At 29.8% G+C, this 11,436-nt stretch overlaps 1 protein-coding gene across 2 annotated transcripts; it reads left to right on the top strand.

The window, feature by feature from the left end:
* The first annotated feature begins 2,067 nt into the window (after window positions 1–2,067).
* Window positions 2,068–8,064, top strand: LOC133783993 (transcription factor bHLH160). Of its 2 annotated transcripts, XM_062223556.1 has the most exons (6): window positions 2,068–2,166; window positions 3,327–3,527; window positions 3,615–3,844; window positions 5,295–5,669; window positions 7,341–7,403; window positions 7,783–8,064. In XM_062223556.1, the coding sequence occupies exons 3-6, from the start codon at window positions 3,776–3,778 to the stop codon at window positions 7,864–7,866; spliced, it is 591 nt and encodes a 196-aa protein (XP_062079540.1). In that variant the 5' UTR covers window positions 2,068–2,166; window positions 3,327–3,527; window positions 3,615–3,775; the 3' UTR covers window positions 7,867–8,064. The 2 variants fall into 2 exon arrangements, with proteins under 2 accessions (XP_062079540.1, XP_062079539.1); XM_062223555.1 differs by having other exon boundaries at window positions 3,327–3,844.
* The last annotated feature ends 3,372 nt before the right edge of the window (window positions 8,065–11,436 follow it).

The following is an 11,436-nucleotide window of genomic DNA, read 5'->3' as shown; positions in this document are numbered from 1 at the left end:
CCAATTTTGTAGTAGTGGACGTTACAATGTTGAGGTTGAAAATGACAATGATGGAAATGATGCATTAGATCTGGCAACGAGAATGGATTTTCCACGGGTTCATGATGGTGGTGAGTTAATTCTGTTTGATGGTGGTTCACAGGTCAAGAATCATAATTTATGCATCATTAACCAAAGGTCTGTTGAAAACGAGGGACATCTGCATTCCATGAAAAGCTTGGAGTATGGCTGGAGGAGTCAGAGGTTTTCTTATTGCTGATTCTAAAGATTTTAGGTCTTTCGAGATACCAGTCAAGATAACTCAATGGTCCATGGATTTGGGGTGAGGAAAAGAGGTTTCTTTTATTAGACCTGCCAAGAAAAGGAGTCAAGATGTAGTGGAGGGTGACAATGATCAAGGCATGAAAGGAAAAGACATAAGTGGGATTGGTATGATAGAAACATCAATGGAGGTTTCTTCTTTGGAGGATTCGGCTAAGCTAGGGAACATAACTTTGTGAACCTTGAAATACAAGGTCAACGAATGCAATGAGTATGCTTTGTTGGAATGTTCAAGGGCTAGGAAACCCTTGGACATTTCGAACTCTTTCTTCCCTTATTATCAAGCATCAGCCTTTGATCGTATTCTTAACGAAAACGAAATTGAAGACTCAAAAAGCAGAACGAGTTCGTGCTAAATTGGGCTTTGAAGGATGTATTATAGTGGCTGCTAAAGGAAAGAGTGGTGATTTGATGCTGCTTTGGATGGCTAATGCAGAGGTCAATTTACTCTCCTTTTCCGATTCCCAGATAGGCGTGACTATAAAATCAGATACTAAGAAGTATTGGCGTTTCTCCAGCTTCTATGGGAGCCCAATTTCTTCCAGCCACACCCATTCTTTGGATCTTCTCTGCAAGCTTTGTTTTGTTGTTATGGGACCTTGGGTATATGGGGGGAGACTTTAATGAGATATCATTCCGACAAGTTAGGTGGGGCTAGCCGTCCTGATTATCTTATTCAGAATTTTTGGAATACTGTGGATGATTGTACTCTGTGAGAGTTCGATTTTGAAGGTGGCTAGTTCACTTGGTGCAATGGTAGACATGACAATTTAGTTTTTGAACGGCTGGATAGAGTCACTTATATTACCAACAAAAGTAACTATTCCAAGTTTTCTAATAAGCTATATGGTTAATTCTTATACTTTATTGTAACTCTTTAGTTTCTTAAATAGGTTTGAAGGTCGTAAAAGTAGCTACAAAATAAATGTGGCATAAATGTATCTTAAAAAATAAGACAACATAATATAACATAAAAATAAAATCATGGTTTTAAAGGAATCTAATTGAAATAGGTAACAAAAATGTATATGAGATAATATTATCTTAAAATGAAGTTTTTTATGAAAAGACAACTAATTGGTATTTTGTTCACATCATAAGCAACTAAAATGTTGTTTTTTTTTATAATAAAATAAAATAAAAATAAAAGGTTTTTATTTTAAAACCCAAAAAGGAGAAAATTTCGAGAAGCAAGATTTTTCTAGCTTTTTTCTAATTTCGATGGAGATTATTTTGAATTTCGGTATATAGTAGTGCTCACGCGAAACTAATATTTGTGTAAATAATTTTATTGAAACATTATTTATTAATTCCAAATAGAAAATCAGGACATGTTTTGTAAGTTTTAATATTAAAAATTCACCGAAATTGAAAATTCTTCAACTAGAGAGTAGTCTAAATAAAATGCTCAATCACTACTCTTCAGCATACCCTATATAGATGTATAAAAACGACATTTATTATTATTGTACCGAAATGCAGGTTAAAAGTGCGAATATAATATTAATTAATGGGTAGGAAATAATAATATATAATTCCACAAAACACGTACATTATTAAAATTAGTAATAATATATATTTGGAAAGGGAATATAACTTCACAGTAGAAGGCTTGTACTTCTGCCCATGTAGAAATGTACTTGCAAAGCTTATGTTGTACTACAATTAAGTGACCAGCTTTTTCAATCAAAATATATAAACAAACTTTTGAAACTCGTGGTCAGTTTCCTGTACTTGTACCTAAAAGCTGGTCCAAAACCAAAATTATTATCTTTTTAATTCTTCATTTTCTTCTTCTTGGTTTTCATGTTCATCAGATCGAACGAAGCCAAAGCCCATTTTCCTGTAAGTTATTATTCTCTTTTAATTTTTAGAGATGCAATAAATGTATATGTAGCATCAATTTTTAAAGGTAAAGCGTATATGAAAGTAAAATAGAAAATGGTAATAGGTACAGAGAATATACCTGTAGCATTTTCATTTGGAGATAATTAATTATCTATTATAATGGAAAACATTATAAGGAGTTATATTTATTATTTATATTATATTATTTAGTTGCGATATATTCATTGTAAAACAGCCGTTGAAATGCCTCTTCAATTTTTTTTTGTAAAAAAAATGGCTCTTCACAATTCATTTATAATTCGTTGACTTTTAGATCATGTGGCTATAGCGCTAAATATATACTTGATCATCATGAAATTATGAAATATGTCTACGTTATGAACCTGCTATTCATTCAATTTTCTCTTGCATATTCTCTTAATTAACTCCTTAATCGTGGGTTTAAGAAGAAGCTTAATGATGGGAGGTACCCGATCAATAATCTTTGTTTCTCTGATCTGTAGTTTGATTAAATACATAGCTATATATACACACACACAGATATATATATATAGCTCTCGAATCACACACCAATATATTCTTAGACTTATTTTCTCACTGGAAAATGTTTAATAATCAATATATAATGATTCCATCAAGTACCAGCTGAGAAATTAAAAAGATATATATATATATATTTATAGATATCGATATGAATATATACATGCATACTTATATAAGTATATATATTAGGTGTAGATGGTGATATATTTATGAGTAACGATCCCTTATTTGTGCTAGATTAAACAGTTTAATTGGTAATTGCGCATCGATTGTGCTTTAATAAGTCCTAGCTAGGTTTTGTACATCAAAACTGCTGTTAGATAGAAGCTTTGTTTGTATATATTGGTTATATCTTACATCTAGTTTGATCCTATAAATTATGGATTTGTCTGATAAGACTAACATAAAATTAGATACGTTCTATAATTCAAGATAAGGTAAATTTGCTCATTTAAGGTAGTTTATATGTTATAGCTTTCTCTCTTTGAGGAATCAATATTTCTCTTCTTTGGTCATGACAGTACTTGAAAATTAAAAATAGCATAAATGACATCATGTTTTATGCTGGAAATTTGTAATTATTAACAATTTCCCTCACCTATTAATTCATGTAGATAATAATATTATCAGTTCGCCCTCAATCCTAGAAGTTTTGGATGATTTATGGCTGGTAGAGAATCAGATTGTTAACCCTAATAGTGAGCAAGTAATTTCAGTATTGAGCATTGACAATGGCTATCATCATCAGCAAAATCATAACAGCCTTATTCTTCAAGCCTCAGAATATGGAAATGTGTTCAGTCTTGCACAAGAAGGTAACATATGTCCCAATGTGGACTCTGACATGTTTGTTGAACAAGAAAACTCAATAGTGATTACTAATAGTTTGAGCTCCGGAAAAGATTTCATTAGCTCCAAGAAGGCGAAGGGAAGGAAATCAACCAAGTGTAAGAATTTGAAGAGTGTTGAAGACAAAAGGCAGACTGTGATTCAATCCGAGGTTGAAGAGGAAGATTCAGTCATCAAGAAACAAGAGCACAATGCTAAGGAGAGGATAAGAAGGATGAAGATCAGTGAGGCTTATATGGCCCTTGGTTCCTTGCTGCCTAGTTCTCGACCATCAAAGGTCAAGGTACGTAGTTTAGGAGATCAATTGTATTTATATATACATTATATTACGGAATATCAGTGTTGTGAAAGCCATAAAGTAATCTGGAAGGTTGCATTTAACTCATTAAGTGGTTTTGGATTTTAACAGTGAAAGTCAATAAGTAGTATCAAATGTTACACCAATTAACTACAAAGTTACTCTATTTCATTATATTGCATTCATATCCCAATTCCGTTCATTTAAGATCCCTTCGTGTCATTGGGATAAACAATGTCATTTCTAGTTTCTCTTTCAGTATATTGAAAGTTCAAAACTCATCATATAATAATCTAGAAATGAAGAAAAGAGTACAATTAGGAGAGATTTTAGGATGATTTTTTAATCTTTTATACTAGGTAGTACAATCTTTCAAACTATTTATTCTCACTGCAAAATTCCTTGATGTTAAACATATTATTATATGAAGAATCTGGTTGCGCTGAAAACTTTTTTTATGATCAATAAATTAAAGCATTAGGGTATACAGATATATTTATATAGTTTTTAATACAAAATGCTAACACATTTGTCCTTCAATTTTTTGTACATAAAAACCATATGTGTGTAACTTTTTTTGCTTGGTTGCTTTTTGTATGGAACTTTGAATTAGATTTAATAGCTTTCAACACTTTAAGTAGGACAAGCTATAAGAAATTAATCTGTTCTAGCTAACATATGCTCAGGATGGAGAGCCACATGCATTTTATAGGGAGCCTTGCCCTCCAATATTTTTTCCTCTTTGTTTTTCTAATTATATGGTATATTAAGATTGTGTTTTATAAAATTTTTGTTTTTGAAATTTTTAAACACAAAAGTAGAAATATTATTTTATTTTTGTTTCTTTATTTTAAAAAAATAAAAATATGTTTGGTAACTATTTTTGTTTTTAAAAACAAAAAATAACTTTTATTTTTATTTTTTGTTTAATAATATGAGGTGTTAATTTTGAAAGTGAAAAAAAAATTATTTTCAAAATTTAATAAATTTTAATTGATATTTAAAAAAAAATCAAATAAAAATAGAGTTACCAAACACATTTTATGTTTAATTGTCAACTTTTTAATTAATTAAATAAAAACGATTTTTTTTAAGTGTTACCAAACAACACCTAAAACATTTCTTGATTTCTTTAAAAAATTATGCATTTGGTCCTCTCAATTTTGTATTTATCTTTTACATTTTTGTGCTTTGCCTTCATTATCCCTGCATGTAATATATATATAGTATGAGAAATTAATTTTAAGTCATGCCTCGATGAACAACTGGGGGATAGGATCTAGTCTCTCCTTCAAGAACTAGTTCGTTCTAAAGATATGATAATTTTATTGTATATGTAGAATTAATGTAGTTTGTACATATATAACAACATAAAATTAATATATGTAAGCATCCACGAATATTGTTCTAATTAGCTTTTGTTTAAATGTTACAGAAGAGGTGGACTGCTCCAAGAATAATCGATAAAGTTCTTGAATATATTCCGGAGTTAGAGAATGAAATAGAAGAATTGACTCTAAAGAAGAAGAATACCCAATCAGCTGTTGAAAGTATAATGCCATCATCAGTACTTGTTGACAAAAAGATTAGTAGTAGTGCTATGGCTTCAGAAATTAATAAATCTATCACAGTATCAGTGAATGAAGTTAAAAAGGGTCAGCTGATCTTTCAAATTTGCAGGCAAAGAAATGAACAAAAAGATTTCTCAAGCTTATTGGAATTTATTGAAGAAGAAGTTGCGATATGCCTGGTGAGTGCTTCCACTCTTCATGTTTGTGATGAGAGAGACTGCTGCCACATTCATATTCAGGTAATATATATATAAATATATATATGCTGCTTTATTCTTTGAATGTTTAATGAAATGGAGTTATAGATTTCAGAAATTTTGGCTTAAACTATATATATAAATATATGAATTTTCTAAGACTAATTTGTTTATAAGATTTTTATAAGAATGTCATAAAATTTATGATGGATATTATTTGTGATTAGTAGTCACCACAATCAATAAATATTGCGAGTTGTAATAAATTTTATGACTGAAACAATTCACATGCATTGACAATAGTTAATATATATATATAAGAGCTGTAACAATATGAAGTACTCTTGTGAACTTTGTGTTGTTTTTGGTTCATAGTAATATAGTATTATATAATAAGAATTTCAACAATTAATGAGAATATGAATGAAAAATTGGAGTTAAAAGAATTCAAATGATACAGCTTAAGAAAGTGAGATTTCAGCAATACAGTTTCATGAAACCAAACCCCTTAAGCTTCAATATCATATACCTTGAGTTTATTTATCAGACTATATTACTTATTGGGAAAAAAAATATGGTTTGAAATGGTAATAGTTGTCTTATTACAACATTTATATAAACAAGGATACTATAGTTATTGTATCAATGTACAAAACGATGTATCAACATATATGAATGATGTTTCATATAGTCATACTTATGTATCCGATTAAAAATTTCTATAAAACATATAATTATGTCCATAAGAAACATCATCTGTATCCATTGATACATTGTTTTATGCATTTGATACAATTAATGAGAATAGGAATGAAATATTGGAGCTAACGAATTCAAATGATACAGCTTAAGAAAGTGAGATTTCAATATCATATACCTTGAGTTTATTTATCAGACTATATTACTTATTGATAGAAAATATGGTTTGAAATGGAAATAGCTGTCATATTACAACTTCAATTATATAAACAAGGATACTATAGTTATTGTATCAAATGTACAAAATGATATATCAACATATGAATGATGTTTCATATAGTCATAGTTATGTATCTGATAAAAAATTTCTATCAAACATGTAACTATGTCCATATAAAACATCATTCGTATCCGTTGATACATCGCTTTATGCATGAAATATTGGACTTAAAAGAAATCAAATGATACAACTTAAAAAAGTGAGATTTCAGCAGTACAGTTTCATGAAACCAAACCCTTAAGCTTCAATATCATATACGTACCTTGAGTTTATTTATCACACTATATTACTTATTGGGATAGAAAATATGGTTTGAAATGTTAATAGCTGTCATATTACAATTTCAATTATATAAACAAGAATACTATAGTTATTGTATCAAATGTATAAAACGATGTATCAACATATATGAATGATGTTTCATATAGTCATAGTTATGTATCCGATAAAAAATTTCTATCAAACAACATCATTCGTATCTGTTGATACATCATTTTTTATGCATTTGATTCAATAACTATACCGTGTAGTTAACTACATAATATATAGCCTTTTTACATAGTTTTATGATAGTATTTTCATATAATAACATATCTGTTTCAGTACAAAATAAATTGAACTATAAATCTTGTGCTTTCAACTGAGTTGAGAGAAGAAACATTGAGCTTTGGAATGATATTATTTTCATGTTTAAAGTATTAAGGTTTTATATTGATTTTTAGTTTTGGATACAGATCATCAATGAGAGTTCAAGTGCAAGTAATGGAAATGACTCTTCTTCGGTGTTAAAAGAAAAGGTGATTTCTTGGTTGAGCTAATTAATAATATTAGTTTCATTGGTTTTCCAGTTATCAAAAGTTGACAGATATCAAGTGTTAGTCATGTAAATTGAATAATTTTATCAAACAACATCATTCGTATCTGTTGATACATCATTTTTTATGCATTTGATTCAATAACTATACCGTGTAGTTAACTACATAATATATAGCCTTTTTACATAGTTTTATGATAGTATTTTCATATAATAACATATCTGTTTCAGTACAAAATAAATTGAACTATAAATCTTGTGCTTTCAACTGAGTTGAGAGAAGAAACATTGAGCTTTGGAATGATATTATTTTCATGTTTAAAGTATTAAGGTTTTATATTGATTTTTATTTTTGGATACAGATCATCAATGAGAGTTCAAGTGCAAGTAATGGAAATGACTCTTCTTCGGTGTTAAAAGAAAAGGTGATTTCTTGGTTGAGCTAATTAATAATATTAGTTTCATTGGTTTTCCAGTTATCAAAAGTTGACAGATATCAAGTGTTAGTCATGTAAATTGAATAATTTTATCAGAAAAAGATTGTACATATATATAAATATATACATATATCCACTAGTTAACTTATAATAATACATACATAGAATAGTTTCTTGCAATGCTATTGAAATTTTGTTAATGTATATATTACGTTTGATATTTTCTCAACACAATGTCTATACTAATATATATATAGCTTCAAAAAGTAATAAGTGTTTTTCTAACATGTATATATATATATATATATATTTATATTTAGGGAGTTTATTAGGTGTACGTTTTCTATTTTTAGTACTTGAAAGAATTATAATTTTTTTTTATATAAGAGCATACATGATGGTTATAAAAGGCATCCCGTCAATTTTCGAAATTTTTTTAATAATTTACCGCGTTAAAATCAAAAGTTCAAACAAATGTTTTCCATGCGTATATAAAAAAAACTAGGTACGCACGCATGCAATTAATTGTTTGAACTCTGATTTCAACACCGTAAATTATTCAGAATTTTTTAAAAATTGACCGGATATCTGTTATAACTATAATCTACGCCGTCATATAAAAACAATAGGTTAAAAAAATTTTGAAGTACCAAAAGTAGAAAATGTCTCTATGGTAAGGGAAAAAGTGATGCCCCTGCATAAATAAATTCATATATTTATACAGAGAGAGAATTTTTAATAATAATGTCTTCTTATGGTTATATTTCAAATAAAAACTTACATTGTCATCAATTTTAGATATTGATTTTATATAATTTATGTGTTGGTAAATAAAGAAAAGAAGCAAATATTTTATGTTGTATCAAATTTCTAGGGCTATATTTTGAGTCAAATTGAGCATAATTAAATTAGTATTTTAACACACAATTAAAACTTTATTTTTTTTCAAAAAAAATTAAAATATAGCACTGCATAAAAAAATTAGCATGGCAGTTATTTTTGGTATTTGATATATTTTTTTTTTTATATTTAATAATATAATGTAGCTAAGTATTAAGGGGTGTTTGGTATGAGGTTTGGGTTTAAGGGAGTAGAGTTAGAGGGGATTTAGATTAAGGGAATGTGAAACTCAAGTGTTTAAATGGGTTAATATTACCCTCAAATCAAGCTAGAAAATGGGACCCACCTGAAAACACAAACCCTCAAATTATTAAAAATAAATTTACCAAATATGGGTTAGATTTGACATTCCCACCAAATCAAACCCCCATACCAAACACCCCCTAATTGAAAACTTATTAAGTATTTCCCTATAATATGTTAGATAGGTAAAATTGGAATTTTATGTTTTCGCGACTAATTAGTACATATAATTCCTTAGTCTAAACTACTCTTTTTCTTATAACAAGTGGTGCATCTTGGATTATCCTCTCACAATAGATCTGTTAATAGTATTATAATAAGGGTGTTTGGCAAATTAATTATTTTATGTCAATTTGTATAATGAGTAATGATATATATGTAAATCTAAAATATACAATAAAATATTACACATAGTACACTACAAAAAACAAGGCTTATACCGAGAACAAATGTCGTCAGCATAAGCCTGAATGTTCTCGGAATAGCTTCTACCGAGAACATGTTCTTGGCACTAAGTCCTCGGTACAGCCGCGTCGGTAGAGGTAAACTTCTACCGACAACATTCAATATGTTCTCGGTATAAGTTGTGCCGAGGACATGTCATCGGCAGAGAGTGACCAATGTCCTCGGCACACCCAGCCCAAATTTTTCATATTGATGGGCTATACCGAGGACAATGTCCTCGGTATAGAATTAACCAATAATTTTTTTTATATATATTTGTAATGTTTATTCACTTATTTATTTATTTAATTTGAATTAAATATACAACAATAGAATCAAATTAAAACACTTATATTAAACATATAAATCAAAACATAAGAGTGCATTTACTGAATCAAAATAAAGACTTGTCCTAAACATGAAAATGTAATAATCCATAGTAATAAAATTCACACATAAGTCCTACTGACTTGGTGTTCCAACATCGGGATCATCAGGTGCTGGTGGGGCACATTGAGATCCCGGGGTGATACAATGAGTCTGAATGTGCTCCTCTAATTGCCGAACATGCTCTCTCATCTCAGACATCTCTTCATCTCTAGTTTATGGAGGATCAATAGTAAATGGAGTTCGGTCCCTTATGTTAAGGATACGCCCATATCCTTTCTGGTGGCCTCGTCGTTTTCCGAAGACAGTTTGTACCAAAGATATGTCTTCATCTTCAGGCGCACTCGAAACTGGTGTTGGAACTCTCAGTATCAGTTGTCTGTGTCTGCTGTGTGTCGCAATATGCACGCAATTCCTCCTATGATACAATGTATAATGTAATTATGTATTGTAAACAAACAATTAAAATTTTGAAAAATTTGTAAAAAAAACTTAACGTACCCAAGTTTTTTTGGCTGTCTCTGTCACCCACCCTGTGCCTGATTTATGGTGAGTATCCATCCAACTATCCGAGATGGGCTCAAGTTGCCCAATCTCTAAATTGCGCTGTCACGTACATATATTTTTATAAAATTAATAATTAAACGTAAATAAGAAAAACAAACTAAAAAATAATTAATTAACTAACTTTTTTATAGCGCAGCGCTGGGATTGACTGAGAACCTCCATAGCTAAGCTCTTTCAGTTTCTTCATATTTTCCTTGTTGACCACAAAACATTTCTGCAAAAAGTTATCGTTAGTAATATATTTAATTAAGATAGTTAAGTTTAGCAAGAAATTAATACCGTAATTTCTGGGAGTCGGAAAAATTCAATGGCTTTTTTCCACTGCGTATCTGTGCAACCACCATAATGATTTTGTGGCCCATTAATCGTTAAATGCTCTTTAATATCGTACCTCCAGTCATAATACTTTTTAGCACACGATGTATAAATGCCTCTCAAGATCCCAGGCATGTGCCCTTGTCCATATCTAGTACGTCCAATATCAAACAAATCATCCTAATTTACAAACATTTATTAGTAAATATGATATATAACATAAAATTAGAATTAACATAAAAATACTTAAACTACTTACGTCCAGATGTGCAAGTATTCTTTGTTTCGAGGCATTTGGTACTTTTGACCATTGAGGACAGTCCGGATCTATGTACTGTCGAACAAGTAATCTCAACAATCTCAACAATTGAAGTTTTAACTTTTTCTAAATCTGAGACTTTTAAAATTCTCGCACAAATGAGCTTGAAGAAAGTGCATAACTCAATAATAGTTGTACTCATCGATTTCCCTAGGAATGCATGCACACCAACTGGCAAAAGGCGTTGCATAATGATGTGACAATCATGCGATTTCAAACCAGTGATCTTATTGTCATTATCAATCACATTTTTCCTTAGGTTAGATAAAAAAACCATCTAGAAACTTCACTGATTTAAGAAATCGACAAAACTTTTTGCGATCTTCAACAGTGAAAGTGAATTTGGCTGCAGGCTTTTGTATCTGACCATTCAACTTCCTCAGCTGTAACTCTGGTCTCATCTT

Source organism: Humulus lupulus, chromosome 6 (genome assembly GCF_963169125.1).
Source record: "Humulus lupulus chromosome 6, drHumLupu1.1, whole genome shotgun sequence".
NCBI lineage: Eukaryota > Viridiplantae > Streptophyta > Magnoliopsida > Rosales > Cannabaceae > Humulus > Humulus lupulus.
This window is presented reverse-complemented; position numbering and strand designations above follow the sequence as displayed.